The 21,052-nt window shown below is 43.7% G+C and overlaps 1 protein-coding gene across 2 annotated transcripts in view; it reads right to left on the bottom strand.

Moving 5' to 3' along the window:
• SLC37A2 (solute carrier family 37 member 2) overlaps window positions 1–20,498 on the bottom strand; it is a 133,184-nt gene extending 112,686 nt beyond the window's left edge. For both annotated transcript variants that reach the window (XM_029573337.1, XM_029573338.1), the window contains exon 1: window positions 20,308–20,498. In XM_029573337.1, the coding sequence (XP_029429197.1) occupies window positions 20,308–20,366 (59 nt within the window). In that variant the 5' untranslated portion in view covers window positions 20,367–20,498. The remainder of the gene's footprint in view (window positions 1–20,307) is intronic.
• Between the last annotated feature and the right edge of the window lie 554 nt (window positions 20,499–21,052).

Here is a 21,052-nt window from a genome sequence, read left to right as displayed (position 1 = left end):
GTCCAAACTGGGTGCATGTTTTGTTTTTTTTTTTAATGCATGCACATCCACCTGCGCTGGGTGCTCTATGCAACAGGCAAATGAGATGCTGTGCTAAAAGGGACACGCAATGGGTAATTTGTATGCCCCTTCACTCTGCATCGGGCACCCAGGAGAAGTGGCTGTCCTTCTAGAACAGCCTGGCCAGAGCTCCCTCCCCACCATCAGCAGGGCTGTTCTTGATTGGTCCTTTTCACGACACTTTCAGGACGGCCTTCTGAAAGGGGATTGATCTTTTCACTGACATGCGACAGTGAATGGACCAATTGTCAGGAAATGGAGGATTGAATAAAGTAATATCAAGTGCCGACACTTAATATTAATGTATTCACTCCTTCACTCACTGCCGGCTGGGGTTCCTGGAAGGTCATATTTTTAGTGGTGGTCACTTCAGCGCGCAGGGTCAGCAAGCTCCAGGCCTTAGTGGCTTATCCACCTTATACTATGTTTTATCACGATGGTGTGCATACACAAGAGCAACCTAAGTTCCTGCCTAAGGTGGTAACAGATTTCCATCTTAACCAGTCAAAAGTCCCGACAATTTTCTTTCCCAAGCCCCATTTGCACCAAGGCAAACAAGCACTACACAGTTTGGACTGCCTTAGTCTTCTGTCTGGAGCAGCAAAAGCTCATAGATAGTCCACACAACTTTTTGTTTCTTTTGATAAGAATAGGTTGGGTGTTGCCTAAAGGACAATATTGAGTTGGCTAGCAGATTGCATCTCCTTCTGTTATGCCCAGACGGGACTGCATCTTGGGGGCCATATCAAGGCTCATTCTGCAAGAGCCATGGCAGTGTTGGTGGCCCGCTTGTGAGCAGTTCCTGTGGAGATCTGCAAGGCTGCAATGTGGCATTCTCTCTACATATATTCACATATCTGGATAGGATGGCTGACAACAGTAGGGTTGTCAGCCAATGACAACATAGCCATTACTATCTGGATAGGATGGCTGACAACAGTAGGGTTGTGTCCAGTCTGTCCTCCAGAATCTGAGGTGTAGAACCAGACTCTCCCAACCTAGGGCCCGTTGTTAGGGTTCAGGCTAGCTACTCCTCTGTTACCAACACTACCAGTGTTGTGCTTGTTGGCACCTAGTTAGGTGTCTGTTTGTCCCCTTTTCTGTTGGGGAGCAGCCTGTAACTAGGGAATCACATATGTTTGAGGACTACCATCCTGCTTGTCCTCAAAGAAAGCAAGAGTTGATTACCTGTAGCGGGTATTCTCCAAGGACAGCAGGGTGTTAGCCCTCACGAAACCTGCCCATCACCCTGTGCAGTTGGGTTTCTCCTATTTTAATTGTAATTCTGTTACAAGACTGAAGAGTGACCCACATGGATGCATGGTATAGGGCATACTCACTGTGCCTAGTCAAAGTTCTAGAAACTACAAATTTTCCACATTGGACTCCATCTGATGTCACCCATGTGCGAGGACTACCATCCTGCTTGTCCTCAGAGAAACCTGTGAATCTGTTTTGTGAATCAAGGTCCCATTCTTATTCTTGAAAGGAGTGCGACATTCCCCTAGGTAAAAAAAAGTATAGGGTTCTTTTCCTAATTTAGTTCCTCATCCAAATACCTAGGATCCACATGCTTGATCTTTAACTCGTCCAGCTTCTCTCTTGTGTACCTTGTAGACAGCTCCTTAGCTGACTACTTTGGGAAAGATGATTATGACACCTCTTTTTTTGTGATGCCTGTCTTATTAGGATCAATGCAGTGGGCTGAAAGATTGTCTAAAGGCTACATTAAACTTGTACATATTGCTGTTCGTTTGGCAAAAGTTTGTATTTTAAAGTATTGGATACAACCTGTTTTGCCTCCTTTGCTACTATGGTATCAATAAATAGCTGACTGGATGCAGCTTCTGCAAACAAAGAATCGTGTTTCTAAAGATAATTTAGGAGTTATCTGAACCCCTATATTATTAGTCCAATTCTTCGCTAGTGAGGTGCATAGTTCCGAAGATTGTTTGGATACACGTAACTTATACCAGCTTGTTATATCATCAAGTAGATGCATCACACCTGATAAAACAAGGTTTCCCAAACCTGCCTGGGGACCCCAGAGCTAGTCTGGTTTCCAGTATATCCACAATTAATATGCATGAGATACATTTGCATATATGTAGAATCAATATATTCAAATTTATTTCATATATATTAATTGTGGATATCCTAAAAACCTGACTGGCTGTGATTTGGGAAGCCCTGCGATGATCTAGAAAGAATATCTCTGGGAATTGTGATAATACAGTTCTAACAATGCATATAGGGAAAAATAACTCTTGCTGTAGTTACACGATGTTAGGTTCCATATTAGGAGCTACCACCCAGGAAAAAGATCTAGGCATCATAATGGATAATACTTTGAAATCATCAGCTCAGTGTGCTGCAGCAGTCAAAAAAGCAAACAATGTTAGGAATTATTAGGAAGGGAATGGTTAATAAAACGGAAAATGTCATAATGCCTTTATACTGCCCCATGGTGAGACCGCACCTTGAATTCTGTGTTCAATTCTGGTCGCCGCATCTCAAAAAAGATATATTTGCGATGGAGAAGGTACAGAGAAGGGCAACCAAAATGATAAAGGGGATGGAATAGCTCCCCTATGAGGAAAGGCTGAAGAAGGTTAGGGCTGTTCAGCTTGGAGAAGAGATGGTTGAGGGGAGATATGATAGAGGTCTTTAAGATCATGAGAGGTCTTGAATGAGTAGATGTGAATCGGTTATTTACGCTTTCAAATAGAAGGATTAGGGGGCATTCCATGAAGTTAGCAAATAGCACAATTAAGACTACTCAGAGAATTATTTTTCACTCAACACACAATAAAGCTCTGGAATTTGTGCGGCTAGTGTAGCTGGATTCAAAAAACGTTTGGATAAGTTCTTGGAGGAGAAGTCCATTAACTGCTATTAATCAAGTTTACTTAGGGAATAGCCACTGCTATTAATTGCATCAGTAGCATGGGATCTTCTTAGTGTTTGGGTAATTGCCAGGTTCTTGTGGCCTGGATTGGCCACTGTTGGAAACAGGATGCTGGGCTTGATGGATCCTTTGTCTGACCCAGCATGGCAATTTCTTATGTTCTTATGTTAATGTCTTGCTTGTAGATATGCAAAAAAATTACTGTGTGATAAAAGCAGTATAATTTAACAGTGTGAAAGAAAACATTACATGTTGTCCTTTGCAATAAAGATGCGGCTATCCCCATTCTTTAAAGACTGCACTTTGGAGATCTGGAACAAAATTTGGGTTCCTTACCAAAGGAAAAGGCTCAAGAAAGCATGAAGAAACAAATCACCACTTACACAGATACCTCCAAACTAGCCATACAGATGTAAATAGAAAATGTGATTTAATCGTTCTTGGCATGAAGCAATCCCAAAAGGTAAGAAAGGGGTAGTCAAGGACTCCATAAAATAGGAAATATCTGATTTGTAAAGCCCAGACTGCCCCACAGAACAAAAATGCATTTGGCAAGCCATATTATAAAAGCAAAAATCTGGCATATTACAACCTCCAAATGTTTTTGCCCTCAGTGTAGAGTGCCCAGTTCTAGAAACTTTGCCTCTCCAAATAAACCTGTATGTAGTATGTAATTTTGATGCATCTTTGGTGATCGACCTATATGGAGCATCTGCAATATATAATTTTAACTCTGCATCTGCAGAATCATTTTAACTAAAGCACATCTGCCAAACAATGATAGAGATAAATCTATCCAAGCTGACAACTGCTCTTGAAAATTATCAATAGTTTTACTGATATTTCGTTTTTATACAGTAATAACCTATTCTATTCTCCTCCCTCTTTTTCACCTCAACCTGGTATTATACCTCTCTCACCCTCATCCAACTCCCCAGCAAGACTCAAACATGTGCACCTTCGCTATCCCAATTATCTGCAACCTTTGAAGGAACCTCCCTAAAAACACCTTGTTTCTCACCATTCAACAAAAAAGACTTATTCCTATCATGATATCACCACTGAACCAACTGCTGGGTCTCACTCTCTTCTCGTTAACCCTTCTTAACGCACAATCCCTCACGAAAAAAACTCACCTCCTCCACGACTATCTAATAGAAACCAAACCCGATCTATGCGCTATTACTGAAACCTGGTTGAAACACGAGGACACAGCACTAATCAATCAACTCCCGATACATACCTATGACATCTTTTCTATCCCCAGACTCAGGAAAAGAGGCGGCGGTCTGCTTTTAGCCTCAAAAAAAGAGCTAAGATTATCACTACAACACGCCAACTCATCAGCCTCGCTCGAATTTGCTATTTTCAAATCTAATCTCCTCCAAATCTTTCTCACTTATGCCCCTCCAGGATGTCTGGAATCAGACCCCTCGCCCTTAATCGAACTCATAGCTAAACACACCAATACTGATGCTCCGGCTATAATAATGGGAGACTTCAACCTCCATGTGGATACAACCCCTCACTCCTCCAGCTGTGAAACATCTCTCACCATGCTGAGCTTTATGGGATTCAAACAAATCATTAACGGACCTACACACAAAGCAGGACACACTTTGGACTTAATCTTCATAAATGAGAGCCTCACCCCATCTTCCTCCATGACACGCTCTCCAGTCCCTTGGTCTGATCACAGTTTGATCTCCACAACCTTGCAAAACAACCAAACCCTTTCCCCAACCACAACAAAAAACCACGGTCCAATTCAGGAAACTATGCAACCCGGATACCCTCAGCTCGCATTTATCAACAGCATTAGGCCAACTGGACCTTTCCGATGCAGCCTCGGCTTCCGCCTCATGGCTCAAGATCACCAAGAAAGTAGCTGACCTAACTTGCCCATTGACCACAAAAGTCCTTCACACTAACTCGGACAACAGGAAACCCTGGTACACATCAGAACTAAAAGCCCTCAAACAAAAACTAAGAAGCAGTGAACACATCTGGCGTAAAAATCAACAAACCAGGCCACATATAAATCTCTCATGCACCAATACAGGATCTCCATTCCCCGAACAAAAAAATAATTCTTCTCACAGAAAATCCACCACTTCAGTTTCGACGCGAAAGCTTTATTCTCTTACATCTCAACCCTCACCAAACTCTCTCCCGCGACTATTCCAGACGATCAAGTGGCTAGCAAAGCCTCAGAGCTCGCCTCGTACTTCAAGAAAAAAATCACCAATCTGACAGCACCACTAATGGCCAACAAGGGGCTTCCTCCTCCCCCCCCCCACTCTACTTCTCGACAACAGACCACAAGCCTGGAATCCGTCGAGCCTACTTCCTCCTTAGAAATAGAATATGTGTTAAAGAAGCTCAAACCTTCATCTCACCCCTCGGATGCGCTCCCTTCAAACCTTTTCATCTCCATCCCAAAAACCATTGCCAAGCCAATTGCTGAAATCATCAACTGCTCCTTAACACAAGGCCAGGTTCCAGACCCCCTGAAACTTGCCATCCTAAAACCACTACTAAAAAAACCCAACTTGTCGCCTGACGACCCAGCCAACTTCTGCCCTATAGCGAACCTTCCGTTCATCTCCAAAATCTTGGAAAAAATAGTTAATAAGCAACTGTCGGAATACCTAGACGAAAACAATATCCTAGCCCCTTCTCAGTATGGCTTCCGTAAATCTCTAAACACAGAAGCCCTCTTAATCTCTCTAACAGACACCATCCTTCTCAATCTCGACAACCTTGTCTGATCATACTCCTCGACCTATCAGCTACCTTTGACACTGTGAACCACTCTATCCTCCCAGATCGGCTAGCTGACATCGGCATTAAAGGCACCGCACTGAACTGGTTAAAGTCTTTCCTCAAAAACAGATTCTACAAGGTAAAAATCAACAATAAAGAGTCTTAACCCGTCAGCTCTTCCCTGGGAGTTCCACAAGGCTCCTCCTTATCCCCTACCCTTTTCAACAGCTACCTTCTCCCACTCTGCCAGCTCCTTTCCAACCTAAATCTAACTCACTATATATATGCCGATGATGTGCAAATTCTCATTCCGATTACAGACTCCCTTCACAAAACCCTCTGCTTTTGGAACAATTGCCTTCAATCTATCAACCACCTTCTCTCAAGCCTCAACCTCATCCTTAATATCAATACGACGGAACTCCTCCTCGTCTCTCAGGATGTCAATTATGTTACTGCCAACAATCTTCTTCCCACAATGCAACCACCTCTATCCATCCAAGTAAGAAACATCGGAGTCATCATGGATAATCATCTAAACCTAAAAAAAATTTATCCACAACACCACGAAGGATTGTTTCTTTAAACTACAAGTCCTAAAACGGCTGAGACCGCTCCTCCACTTCCAAGATTACCGCACAGTTCTCCAATCAATCAATTTCTCAAAAATTGACTACTGCAACGCGCTTCTGATCGGGCTCCCAGCAAATACCATCAAACCCCTACAGATGTTGCAGAACGCCACAGCCAGGATTCTGACTAAGACCAATAAAAGAGATCATATCACACCCATCCTGCGGAACTTGCACTGGCTCCCAATCAAGTTCAGAATTATGTACAAAGGCCTTATGGTACTACACAAAGCCATTCACAATATTGCTCCTCTGGTCCTTAATATCCCCCTTCGTCCACACTTACCCTCCAGACCGGTGAGATCTGCCTACAGAGACACTCTCTTTGCCCCCCCCCCCCCCCCAAAAAAAAGCACATTAAGGAAACTAGCTCTTTCCACAGCTGGCCCGCAGCAATGGAACGCTCTCCCACCAGATCTTCGGCGTGAACAATGCCCGATTAACTTAAAAAAAGACTCAAAACCTGGCTGTTCGAGCAAGCTTTCCCTTAATTCACTTGATCCATCTTGGCTTTAGACCTCCTCCACTAAAAGTCATGCTCGCAGTTCTCCTCCACTTTTCAGAAGATTAGTCCATGTTAGGTACCCTATGTACAAGATACTTTCAGTTTTTTAGGTTCCCCAGATACAAGACTCTTTTCAGTTTTAGGTACCCTAGGTACAGAAGCTTTATCTCTTTATCCTCCGGCTCTCAGGAAGAGCCCTTCATTTATTCGCCCGGTTATCCCAGTTAATGTATCCCTTGTTGTGATGTAATGCATTCTTACATGCCAGTTCACGTTCTAATGTAAGCCGAAGTGATGTGTAATTTTTTACATGAATATCGGTATATAAAAATGCTAAATAACCGTTCATGGGGAAAATATACCCCCAATATTTAATCAGTTTGGTGGCCCATTGCAGAGGAAATACTCCATTCCATTGCTGCATAATTTTCATAGATATTGGCCTAGCCTCTGATTTATTGAGTGATTTTAAGGCCTACAAAACTGCCAAAGATTTCAAACAATTCAAGGGTTTTAGACAGGGTAGTAGTTGGATTACGTAGAAACATCCAATTCCTGCCACTTCAATTTTATATAAGCATGACCTTCAGAATCATGACACAGGGAAGGATATAGGCACCACTTAAATGCTGAAGGGTGCAGTATATTTAATTGCAAAATAGTAATAGGTGCATGATCAGATATAGTAAATGTACCAATATCAGCTTAAGAAACCTTTGAAAACAAAGAGTCAGAAATCAGTAAGTAGTCACTAAGAAAATATTATATCTCTGGAAAAAACGTAAAATTATACTCCGGATGTAAGGTATGCCATACATCAATCCGCTGCAGCTCTTTATTAAGAAACTGTATACCTTCATTTGGCTTAAGGGATTTGCCAACTTTAAATCGGCTTTATGTGTCCGTGTGGACCTATTATTAAATTAAAGTCTCCCCCTAAAATCAGTTTAGGATTAAAAAAAACAAACTGGCAATTCAGCAATTAATTTCGTAGATAAAATATGCTGATATATGTTGGAGGCATAGATGTTACAAAACGTTTTGATGATAAAGGCTACCACTAATGATTATATAATGACCTTTATCTGCAATTTTTTTTCTCTATTGTAAATGAAAGATCCTTATGTAAAGGTATAGCGACTCCTCTGTCTAAAACAGTAAGATGAAAAATAGACTTGACCAATCCAATTACGCTGTAATTTTTTTTTTATGTCACAGACTATCAGGTGTTTCTTGAAGAAACAACTTTTGCTTTAGCTTCTGAATTATATAAAACCCTTTTTCCTTTTAATGAGAGAATGAATGCTATCTACATTGAGAAGAGGAATCAGCCATCATCCCATAGGTGAACTAAAGTTCTGTGCCAATCCAATACAACAGAGCTGGATATCCCCCAGCCTAGACAAGTGAAGAAATGCCACTTCCCATCCACATGCTCTAACTCTTACACACATTAATTCATACAACACCACAATCATAATTTGTTTTCCCCCCATCTATCATACACAAAAAAGAAAACACACTCCAAAGCACCACATCCTTACTTCGCTGTGCCCAATTGAGTAGTGGACCCCCCTTGTGCGCACCCAAGTAGTATTAGAAAAAAAATCATTAATATCTTGGGAACAGTGGACAGTAGCCAAAAGTAGTAAAACAGTTTTCAAAATAACTTGCCAAAGATGATAAACTAGATTAATATTAATTTGTTGCATCTAGAAGGAGAAGAACTATTTGTTACAATCCTCAACATCAAGTCCAAAAGGCCACGATGGATCATATATATCCTGAAATTGTGAAGTGAGGAAAAATAAGGTCCCTGTCCTTCCCGTCTGGATCGGCACTAAAAACAACACACATTTGAAATTTCTTTAGAAAAAGTCATCTCATCCATAAAAACAAGTTTCTGCAAAATATAAATTGTGCAGTTCCCTTCAATCGAAGCACCACAAACAGTTCACTGCCTGGTTTGTTACCAGGATGGCAACCCTTTACCTCTGACAGAATTACTGCGAATCCCCAAAGTGTATATTATAAAGAGGAAGAAAAACAATATAAGCTATATCCAGTATAAAAAAAAAAAAAGGTTTAGCCTTATTAGTAAAAGTATTCAAAAATGTAACTCACAAAAAAAAGGTCACAGTCAATGTAGTATCAAAGCAATCAAGCACAAAGTTTTGTCATAAAAGAAATCAATTTGCTCCTTTGATTGTAAGGAAAAAGTTTTTCGTTCATTGGTGATCCTCAGTTTTGTAGGAAATAGTAATCATTGAAAATTAAGTTTGTGCCCTTTATATTCCACAAATGGCCAGATTTTTAAATCTACGCCCAATTTTATAACATGCGCGTGTAGCCGCGTGCATGTTATAAAATCCGGGGTCGGCGTGCGCAAGGGGGTGCACACTTGTGCATGCTGAGCCCTAGGGGAGCCCCGATGGCTTTCCCTGTTCTCTCCGAAGCCGCTCCGAAATCAGAGCGGCCTCGGAGGGAACTTTCCTTCCGCCTTCCCCACCAGCCCTATCTAAACCCCACCTACCTTTGTTGGCGAAGTTGCGCCTGCCTCCAGGCAGGTGTAGGTTGCGTGCACTGGCCGAGTGCGGGCGCGCGAGTCCCCGGTACGACTGCTGTGCTGGAGGCCTCGGTCCCGCCCCGCCCACTCCCCGCCCATTTTTTCAAGCCCCGGGGTTGCGCGTGTCGCCGGGCCTATGCAAAATAGGCTCGGCGCACGCAGGAGCGGGTTTTCGGGGTTTTGCATGTAATATACGCGCATAACCCTCTGAAAATCTGCCCCATAATCTTTTTTCCTATATGCAGATCTGTTCTTCTCAGCATAATTTAAGATTCTAGCAATTACAGTTATGTCCTATGGTGGTGAAGAGGATGACTGCCACTGCCACCCATGATCACAGGAGAGTTCGAAGGCTGCTGTGATTTGCTTTAAGTGTGGTAGCGGCAGCCCTGGGAAGCTGCTGCTGCAAGAGGGAAGCAGATCACGGCATCCAGGTTAATGGTATTATTGTGTATGTGAACTTGTAACCTGGCCCGAACATTTTGGAGGGCACGAGATATAAGTAATTTAAAATAAATAAATAGAAGGAAGTCAGGTTGTATGGTCTGAGGAAATGCATGACATCACGTCCTGTCCCAGGGGTGGGCTTTGCTGCAATCTAACAAAGTTTAAAATAAGCAAAAATAAGAAAATCTAAGCAAAATAAAATTACGGAAACCCCAAATCTGAGGTCAAGGGCCCCTAAGGAAGCTCCCATGCGATTTTCAAAGCCACATTTTAAAAATGGCAGCCTCTGTAATAAACGTGTAAAACAGAGAGAAGGGAAGCCTTGTCTTGGGAAAGCCGCCCGAAAGGAGCGAGGGCAAAAGGGACTGAGCTTGGGTGCTTGAGAACTGACTTTCGTCCCCCTGACGTCATCCGGGAGAGACCGCTGGTGTGCTGCTGAAGCCGCGCGCCCCTGGAAGAATTTTGCTGAGAAGGTTCTCTCATCTAAATCGATGGGAAAAAAATGAAAAAAAGATTGCGGCTTCCACACCTGTGTTGAAAGAGGTAAAAGGCCCGATGGACACTCACCTTGTGAGAAGGGTGAGTCAGACTTCGAGGGAAGTCATATCAGAGATTTCATTCTCGTCGGGGGCTACAGCTAGTCCCGCCGATGACCAGATATCCAATGTGCTTCCAGTCAGTGGCAGGGTTAGTGATATAATAACTACCTCTAACTTGAGGGATTTAAGAACATCTAAAGAGAGAGAGAGAATAAACCATCATATCAGGCTCTCCCTGCTATTGAAGAGGGTGGAAGTAGAATAGCGAGGAGTGTAATTAATTTGCCAATAGAAATAGAACCTGAAATGGCTGAGCCTGAAAATATCACTCTCCTTGATGTATGCAGTTATGAAAATGGAGAGAAAATTCTCTCTATCCATGGCCCAATCCACAAATTTCTCTAATGAGACTAAGGAAATACTGAAGGATCACGGAAGACGTTTAGAGTAATGGAACTAGCAGATACAGCCTCAGCAGTGCAAATCACATCGTTACAGTCAACTGGGACTACCTTTATAAAAGACACTTTGATCATATATAAACAACTAGAGGGTTTGGAAAATACCATGATAACCAAAATTTGCTATTTTTGAATTTTCCTTTTACAAGATTATTGTCGGCACAGGAATTATTCAAGAAATATGTAACAGAAATATTGGGTATATCTAATGATTTGCTTATTTCTAAGATATATTATATATCAAATTAAAAAAGAGTAGGGGTGGCACCTGAAGGGGGAATGGATGTATTGTCAGCTGAAAGCCCAAATTTAACATCTTTTTTTAGAGGTGTCAGTCAGTAGATGATATTGAAACGAGAGCCACATTGATTGTAGCTTTTGGTTTAGAACAAGAAAAAAACTTGGTCATGCAAAAATATTTCAGAAATAAAGGGTTCTCTTTCTGTGGTCAATTAGTTCAAGCATTCCCAGATGTCTCTAGGAATACGCAATTAAGAAGAAAACAATTTCTTGCTATGAGACAGAGGGTGGTGTCCTTAGGAGCCACCTTCTTTTTCAAATTTCCTTGTAAATGCCTTGTTATATAATCAGAAGAATAAGTTTGTCTTCCTTGATCCTGCACACCTAGAAGTTTTTCTTTCTGATAAGGGATTTGTAACGGCTCTCATTGGATAATGTTACTGGTCCAGATAAATGTCTCCATATGTTCAAATAAGATTGAATTTTACCTTAAATTTTTCTTTTGAAAGGCTGCTCAGTATTGAGGACTTAAGTGTTGGAATTATATAAGATTGTTTTCTTAAGTTTGCCTAAAAATTCTTGACATGTAATCCAAAAATGTACTTATTTTCTTTCTCATTGTAAAATGTATTAAGACATTTAATAAAGCCGAAATTAAAAAAAAAAACAAGGAGAGAAATCTGAAAGAAAATAAAGACAGAGATCATCTGTTGTGGGGAGTTCTTAGACCCTAGATTGAAAACACTCAAAAACCCCATCCATGGCCAAAGGAGCAAAAGTGTCCTTTAAAGTGCTTAAAAGTGATTAAAATGGGGAAAACAGTTCATAAGAGCTACAGGATAACCCTCCCTGGGATAAGACATCCTGAACTTGAAAAACATGTTCAGAAATCTGGATATAGTGAACAGCCTGCCCACTATTCTCTTTGGGAAAAGGTGGGGAAATGGACTGTAATGTGCGCCTGATGCAATATTCTAATGAGAATGAAATCAAAGCGGCATACAAAGGGTGTGCTAATGAGAAACGTGCATTTCTGATGCTCAAAGTATATTGCATTGGGTGCACAAATGTCTCAATTGTTGATCATTTTTTGTAATTTTATGCTTTTTATAATTGTATGTTTTTAAATTTCTTTTTGTTTACACTTATTTTATTTAGTTATGTAAACCGTTTTGATTAAACATTGTTTGTAAAGACGGTATACAAATACTTTTACATAAATAAATAAAATTGTATGTCCCTAGCAAAACTGCATCGCTTACATGAAGTTACAGAAATCTGCAATGCCCGTTTACCAAAAGAATCCATCACCCATGGGGTTTTTCTTAAGGTGTCCTTTAGCTAATCATCATGCTCCACGCCACCGATTCCTATATACTTTTATTTTTTGTTCTAACCTCAAATGACTAAATCTTATTATACTAATCTCTCTAAACAACCCCACTGATTGAGAGTTATATTGCAGAGAGGTTATTAGGAAAATGTTTCTCTCTGTAAACGATATCAAGATCTGCAAGAGTGGACACACTGAGATGCAATTTAAGAACCTAAATATGTCGAGTCTAGAGGACAGGAGAGCAAGGGTGAACGTCACCCTCCTCCTCCTCATCATGCACGTAAGTGGCACTTTGAACGTCAGTTAGGGGGCCGGGCATGGGAAACCCCCCGTCGCATATACTTGTGCCTGTGCTAGGCAAAGGGAGTGAAGACAGGGCCGGAACAACATGTTATGCGATTAAATGTACCTGCAGAAAGTTAGATCTGCTTGGGAGAAGGTGTAACTTTATGGACGGATGTGTATGCATGTAGCGGGACAACCCAGACATTTTCAAAAGTGGACTTTATGTACATAAATCTGTTCTGAAAATGAAGTCTAAAGTACCCGCAGACTTTAGCCCTCCATGGGCTGTTCTAAAAATTAATTTCCCTCCCCCACATTTATGGGGTAGACTTTGGAGGCGGAGCACTAATCAAAGCAAAACTACCTGTGCAGTTTTTATTTGTATAAAAAGATGTCCCGTGCCATCATCACATCTCAGTGAGTAACAAAGGCAGCTTTGATTACTGCAGCAAACCATCCGGGCATAATGTCTCAGCTGACAGGTTTCCTTCCCACAATATAAGCACTGCTGCTGTCCGTGTGCTTCAGAAATATTGCACAGAGGGTACAGCCCGCTTACAAAATCTGAAGACAGAGAGCCAAAAAAAAAAAAAGTGTCCTCTAGAAGTTATCCTTCATGCACCTGGAGGTTTAGGGTTGTAATCCTACATCAGCCCATTGAAAGAATGGTGTGGCACAGCTGGCGTCACCAGAGAACAAAACGAATGTGCCTTTACTGTCCAACTAGAATTGCCAAGGAGCTCCAGGTCATGAGGAACAGGCGGCACCAGTCCTGAATTTACCCCACTGCATCTACGACCGATTTCTCTAAAACAGAGAGGACTACAAGTTCATACATGCACTAGTCTGGGGCAAAAATCAGGACAGGCTGAGCAGGTCCTTGAGATGAGGTTTCCTGGCAGTCCTACACGTCCCCTGCATGCCCTCTTCTAAGGGGTGGCTAGTGTCCCTCTGGTGTGAACACAGAGGGGGATTCCTCTTTTTAAACATTTTTAGAGAAAAAGCAGAGGGTTACATGCCAGATCAGTCACCTTACTACGCTTTACCACAAAGCTACCTTATATCTGCCATCTGAGTTTTAATAGTAAATTTAAGGAATACTGAATGATTTGGGTGACCTGGGTGCCATCGTTAACCCCAAGAGAGTTAAAAATGATTTCTGATGTTACTGAATAAACACACTTTACCACTCAGTGAGACTTACCCTAACCCGATAATGTTTCAGCAAAAGCAAGACCCTGCCCTGACATTTAACAACTCACTAGAAGTTTTCTGCCTGAAGGAGAGTAATTTTGCTTAGATTACTGCTTTGGAAAAACTCTGCCTAGGATTCAAGAGGTCGGGCGACAGGTCACAAGCGGAAGGAACGAGGATGGAAAGGAGCAGGAGCGCTGACTAACAGTGATGCTGTCCGTTTATATATAAAATAAGGGACAAGAGCCCAGACGGCACAGGAAAAATCCCACCATCCAAGAACACCACACACCACAAGATCCAGGGCTGAGTCATCTGAGGCAAGGACAGATTCTCAGTGTTTGATGACCGCTTGAGTGTTTTATACATTACAGTGTTAGACATCGTTTTGCCTCCTCACTGAATGCCATGTAATTTTAGACCCCTGAGGTTCAGGCTCTCCCATCCCTCATCTGTAATGTTTTATGGGCATCCAGGACAGCACCGTCCCTTGTTAATAACGGCCTGGGTGAGTTTACGATCACAGTGCTATGATTACCATCCCCCATCTTACTGCGTGGGGACTATTGCCACTGTTTACTCTAAAAATAAAAATGCAGGCGAGACTAAAGCAGAAGGGAGAAGGGAGATTTCGGCATGCCTGATAAGCAGTCTAGTTGGGGCAGAGGGAAAATGCTGGAACTCAACTACATGACGAGCATAAACTGCCAACATTTCAGCTCACAGGGAGAAAAGTGACAGGGATAGTTAACATGGGATGCTTGAGAGGCAGCAATGAGAGTGAGGAGGATAGATGAAACGAATGGGGGGGGGGGGGGGGTTGTGCTTCCATCTCCTTGCTGCTGCTATTTCTCCCATTTGTGGTTGTCCCAAAAGACTTCTTCAGTCCCAGTCACGTCCACCATATCTGCCATCTTGCTCTGAAATGCCATGTGCCCCTCGATTGCCCAGCCCTTAATAATCACAGTGAGAATTCACTCACGTCAGCAGAGCAAGAAACATCTCATATTATGGGCAGCTTTCGAAAATAACTCTGGAGTTTTCCATTATATTAAACTACTGTGAAAAAATCCTGGAGAAGAGTAGGGAGAACGAGATTCTCAATCATTGCTCAATGGCATCACCTAGTGGCCAAACATAGGGGCTTTGATAGTTAGGTCCCAGATGGCATTGTGGTTTGTGGCCTCTGGCCAAGTATTGTCATTGTGATGGTGGGGCTGAGCTTGGGGGAGTTGGGCAGATAAAATACGAGGTCTGGCCTGGGGGCCCATTGGCAGTGTTATGCACTGCCATGTAGTGGAGCTTGGATTAATTCCCTAGCTTAGGTTTACCCTTTCTGGGGCTGGCCAGGGCTGGGGGATGCTGCAGAGGCATCATTCACAGTCTCAAGTGGGGAAAGTGTCAGCCATTGTCAAATGGTGACACCTAGTAGCTGGATTTAGGATCCATGATTGAAGTCTTGGTGTATGGGCCCCTCCAGGGACAATCTCTGCAATGACTGGACTAAAGTAAATTGAGTGGAGAGAAAAAGCCCAGGATAGCTCTTGGCACAAGACCCCAGCCCGAGCTCCATTTGAGCTGGAAGTTCAAAAGGGCAGGAGGAAACTTCCAGGTCAAAAAATGAGGAATAAACCTCAGGTAGTTGCGAATGAAGGTTCAGAGAGGCAGAGTCTGATTAAGTTGGAAACCCAATAGTAAGAGGAAATTGCAAGCCCCTTCACACCCCCCCCCCCAATTACAAAATACATTCTGGAAAACCCTATATGTACCTGCTCTTCTTTCTGCAAGCTTTTCCTCTCGCCTCCTTGGTCCTAACGTTTGCATCGCCCAATGGCAAGGCTGTTTTTAGGGGCTCCGAATAATTCATCTAGGAACCCTTCTTGTATTTTTTGTCTATCCTGCCAGGATTTCTAGTTTCCATTAGGACATCCAATCAATACACAGAAGAGTATGGGAGAGGCCAGATACTTCTTATTGTTATAAGAGAGACTGGTGCTGAGTGACTGGAGAAGAGCGGTGGTGGTCCTGCTTCACAAGAGAGGGAGCAGAGAGGAGGCTGGAAATTATAGGCCGGTTAACCTCAGCTTGGTGGTGGGAAAATTAATGGAGACTCTGCTGAAGGAAAGGACAGTGAACTATTTATAACCTGGTGGCTTGCTCGATCCGAGGCAGCATGGATTCACCAGGGGAAGGTCCTGTCAGATGAATCTGATTGATTTCTTTGATTGGGTGACTAGAGAACTGGATCAGGGAAGATCGCTCAATGTGATTTACTTGGATTTTAGAAAAGCCTTTGATATGGTCCCTCATACAAGATTCGTGAACAAAATGAGAAGCTTGGGAGTGAGCGATAAGATGGTAGTGTGGATTACAAATTGGTTGATGGATAGAAGACAGCATGTGATGGTAAATGGAACCTACTCTGAAGAAAGAACGGTGTTAAGTGGAGTGCTGCAAGGATCGGTGTTGGGAACGGTTCCGTTCAACGTCTTTGTGAGTGCAACAGAAGGCATAGAAGGTAAAGTTTGCAACAGAAGGCATAGAAGGTAAAGTTTGCCTATTTGCAGATGATACTAAGATCTACAACAGAGTGGACATGCCAGAAGGAGTGGAGAGAACGAGATGTGATTTAAGGAAGCTTGAAGAGTGGTCGAAAATATGGCAACTGGGATTTAATGCCAAGAAGTGTAAAGCCATGCATCTGGGATGTAGTAATCCAAAGGAACTGTATGCGATGAGGGGTGAAGCGCTGCTGTGCATGGAACAGGAGAGAGACCTTGGGGTGATAGTGTCTAGCGATTTAAAGATGGTGAAGCAATGTGACAAGGCGATAACTAAAGCTAGAAGAATGCTGGGCTGCATAAAGAGAGGAATATCTAGTAAGAAAAAGGAAGTGATAATCCCCTTGTACAGGTCTTCTTGATGAGGTCTCACCTGGAGTACTATTTTCAGTTCTGGAGACCATATCTCTAAATTAGGGACAGAGACAAGATGGAAGCAGTCCAGAGAAGGGCAACCAAAATGGTGGGAGGTTTCCAAATGACTTATGAGGAGAGATTGAAGAATCTAAATATGTACACCCTGGAGGAAAGGAGGAGCAGAGGTGATATGATACAGACCTTCAGATACTTGAAAGGTTTTAATGATGCACAATTAACAGCAAAGTTTTTCCACTGGAAAGAAACCAATAGAACTAAGGGTCATGAAATGAAACTCCAGGAAGGATGATTCAGAACCAACGTCAGGAAATATTTCTTCACGGAGAGGGTGGTGGACGCATGGAATGCCCTACTGGAGGAGGTGAAGACAAAAACAGTGCAAGATTTCAAAACGGCATGGGATAAAGACTGTGGATCCCTAAGGGAGAGGGGAATGAAGTAAGAGTGCATGGGGGTAACTTGCTGGTGTGGCAGATACTATCCTTAACAAATAAGCCTTCATACTGATGATGCAACTCCATCATTGCTCGCTGCTTCAACGGCAGGGGGAAAAGAGGAATTGGATTCAGATAACAACACCAAGGACATTGAACTGTACAGTTTGGGAAAACAAATAAGCATGGGGGGTATCTGCTTGATGCAGTGGTTACAACCCTTCACCAAAAAGCCTGATACTACACTTCTGATGCAATTCCAACATTGCTCTCTGCTTCAACGGCAGGGGGTGAAAGGAAATAGACTCAAACAGTAATCAACAAGAGCCCTGACCTTGGTCTGAGTGACTGATAGTATGGGAAACTGATAATTATGGGAGCTTGCTGGGCAGACTGGATGGGCCATTATGTCCTTTTCTGCCATCACTTCTAAGTTTCTTGTCCTGAACTATCATCCAAAGGTCCTCCCAGACCATCCATTTAGCTCCGGGGCTGAAAAGAAACCTAGCACTGTATAAAATAGTCGGGGGTCGGATTTAGGATTTTGGAGCCCACAGGTAGTGTGGCATGGTGGCATCCCACTGAAGCTGTGCTGGCACATGGCCCTAAAGCAAGCAAAAGAAGGTGTCTCTTTGGCCTGGCTATGTGGTGCCTTCAAAATTTGGCATCCTAGGCATTTGACTATGTTGCTTCTGCCTAAATCTAGGCCTGAGAAAAGTACATTAGCAGAGGCAGAGAGGGGTTACCAGTGGCAAGATCAGCCCTGGCCTTTGATGTTTTCACAAGGGGTATTGTAGAGAGAGGAAAAGGTTTGCCTTTCGGCAGATATTACAATCTGCACCAGGGTGGACATGCCAGACGAATGGAAGAAATTTATGCTTAGAGTTTTTTATTTCCCACCTGTATTAATGTATATTATTCTCATGCATGTATTTGCAGGGCCCCTGAGATTTTCATCCTCTATCAATTTATTTTAGTCCACTCACTGCATAGATAGTCTTCAGTGAGGGTCCAATACTGAGCCCACACCTTTTCATAGGTAGCTTAAGGCGAGTTGCAATCTGTCCCCAGAAAGCTTACTATCCACGATTCTACCTCAGGCAATGGAGGGCAAATTGATTTGCCCAGTCACAAGGAGGTCCAGCGGGATTTACCACTTCAAAAATGTTGCACCCATAAGCTGCAAGCATCCTCATGCTCAACTATACCACTCACAATTGTAATGAAAAATCATCCTTTCATTCTAAGATATCCTGTTCAGAGCACCATAATAAAAGCAGAATAAACATCAGCCGTAAAACTACAGCCCAGAAAACGATGCAGCTCTGTTTGACTTGTGTGTGCAACATGATCCTGCCTTCTAGGCTAGCAGAACAAAGAAGACCCTGAGGAGTAGCAGCCTGGTGGTTAGAGCACACTGTTCTGTATCAGCCTGTTAGATTGCAAGTCCTCTGGGCATAGGGAAATACTTGTAGTACCTAAATGTAATCTGCTCTGAAGTGCTGCAAAAAGCAGAGTATAAAAATCTAGATAGATAGATAGATAAATAAATAAATATATTTCACCTTTATCCAATGTCAGCAGGAAAGCCACCTTGCACCCAATGCCCCTTGGACTGATGCACTGCGGGTGTGTAGCAACCCAATAATGTGCTACACAGACTCCAGGAGACAATAACTAATACATGGAAAATTACTGCTTAATAATTAGTGTCTTGCTTCCCAGGCACTGGACATTCACTCAGCTGTCCTCGGGCTCCTCTGAAAGAGCACATACTAGGGTCACAGGCAGGCAACAAAGGTCCGCTTCATCTTTTCATCGGTCAGGTCGAAATACCCTATTAGTACATCTCATTTTCTGAAAACTGGTCCATCTGCAACTCTCTTAATTTTGTTGGAGACTCAAAGATGGTAAAAGAGCAAGTTTCAGATTCTTGGACTACCTGCTGCAGAGCCTGAACCACAGTTTCAAAAGGGAAAGCATCTGCATACTCCCCCGGGGTACAAAGGACATGAGGATTTTTCTCCAGGAAACTTTCTAATTTGGGCAAATTATTCTCCAATTCTGCCCAAAATAGGTCTTCTTCAAGCTGGCTGTGTAACTCCATGCACACTTTTAGCAAATTGCATACAGTCAGTTTACCTGTGCTTTGAAAATAATCTAAGAGGTCAATTTTCAAAATCGTTCCCACTGCTAAAACATTTTGCCTGCAGAAATGAGGAATAAAAAATGATCTAGCACCCCCTCCAAAAAAAAAAAGAAGGACGGGGTTAGGATAGGGGAGGGAGAGTTCACAAGGTTTGCATTTTAAAATCCCGGCACGTATTTTCTACAGGTACAAAAGTACATGTTGAGATAGCAGCCTGCATTACAAAAGCAGCATGCCACGGGGAAGGAATGCCCTGAGGGCTGCTGAATTACCGCCCGAGGGTCGATTTTCAGCAAGCAGACCAGATACCGAACGTGCTGCCTGTGGGCCGATTACATGCTGGAAAGGTCATACATGTGTTTGAAAATTACAAATGCAGGCATCCCCCCCCCCCCATCTCCGTCTAAGGGGGTAGCAATTTTTAATAACCCGGGAAGATGCAAGGTATGTGAGCCACTCTCCTCGGAAATTAATTGAAAGTTATGTCAGAGAGGAGTTTCTACTTGAAAATGCGTTTTACTTTTCCGGACCGGCGTCGTGCCCTTGGAAAGCTCAGCCAGCGGCTGCGATGCACCCCCGACCTAAGCGCTCCCCCAGGACCGTGGCCGCTCCGTCTGGCTAGAAGCGCCCGCCCCCTGAAACTAAGCGGATTCGGAGGAGCCACAACAGGATACCGAGGGCAAAGAGAGCGCGCATTACAGCGAATAACGCGTGTCACAGTGGATCCTCAGCGCCAGAGGCAAGAATAGCTGAAGGGCTTCCGCGCCTCCCGGGACAGCGAGGGGGGGCTGGGGAGGGGCGCTCATCGCCACCGGGCCAAGCCGCGGAAGCCGGGCGGGCTCTTACCAGCTGTCCCTGGAGACGGCTCGAACGAGGCGGATGCCCGGCGCCAGCGGGGACCTCATGGTGCTGCTGGTGGCTCTGGCTCGCCGGAGCTGGGAGGCGATCGGTCCTCCGCCGGCTCCTTTATACGCCGGTAGGGCCGGGAAGACAAGAGAGCCGACCCCAAACCGGCAGCGGAGCAAGGCGGAGGGGGAGGAGCCTCCCCCGCCAATGAGGAACCGCCCGCTTACCGCGCGGGGGGGGGGGGGGGGGGTGTCACATGAGCACTGCGGCAGCTCCAGGTCCCAGCTTTTGGCCAGAGGTTGACGCCGCTGTACCCAGAGCTAGCACCGAATCTAACACCAAACCTAACATCCTGTCCTGACATTACCAATGCCTGCATCCGGGAACAGCACTGCCCGAGCAGCTAACTCTCAGACCTGCCTGCTGCCCCTGTATCCTGCCCCGGCACCGCCAACTCCTGCATCCATCCCCGCACTAGCAACCGCTACAGTAATGCACTCAACTACTGTCAAAGGTCAGGGCTGTGCGACCTCCACGGTCGCAGAGGGCATCGAGCTAGGGACCACCAGCACCTTTAGCTTGAAGAACAACTCTGGTCCCTCTTGTGATGGGGCCAGAGGGGCCAAAGAAGAGTCGGTACTGCTTCACACTACCCCTCCACTTCTGTCTGTGGGATGCAGAAGAGTTGCTATCCATAGCAGGAACTGCTACTGCTACTGGTCCAGAAGACAGAAGGGCTGCGCCC

Source organism: Rhinatrema bivittatum, chromosome 12 (genome assembly GCF_901001135.1).
Source record: "Rhinatrema bivittatum chromosome 12, aRhiBiv1.1, whole genome shotgun sequence".
Classification (NCBI taxonomy): Eukaryota; Metazoa; Chordata; class Amphibia; order Gymnophiona; family Rhinatrematidae; genus Rhinatrema; species Rhinatrema bivittatum.
The sequence above is the reverse complement of the archived record's forward strand: the minus strand, read 5'-3'. Positions and strand labels throughout refer to the sequence as shown.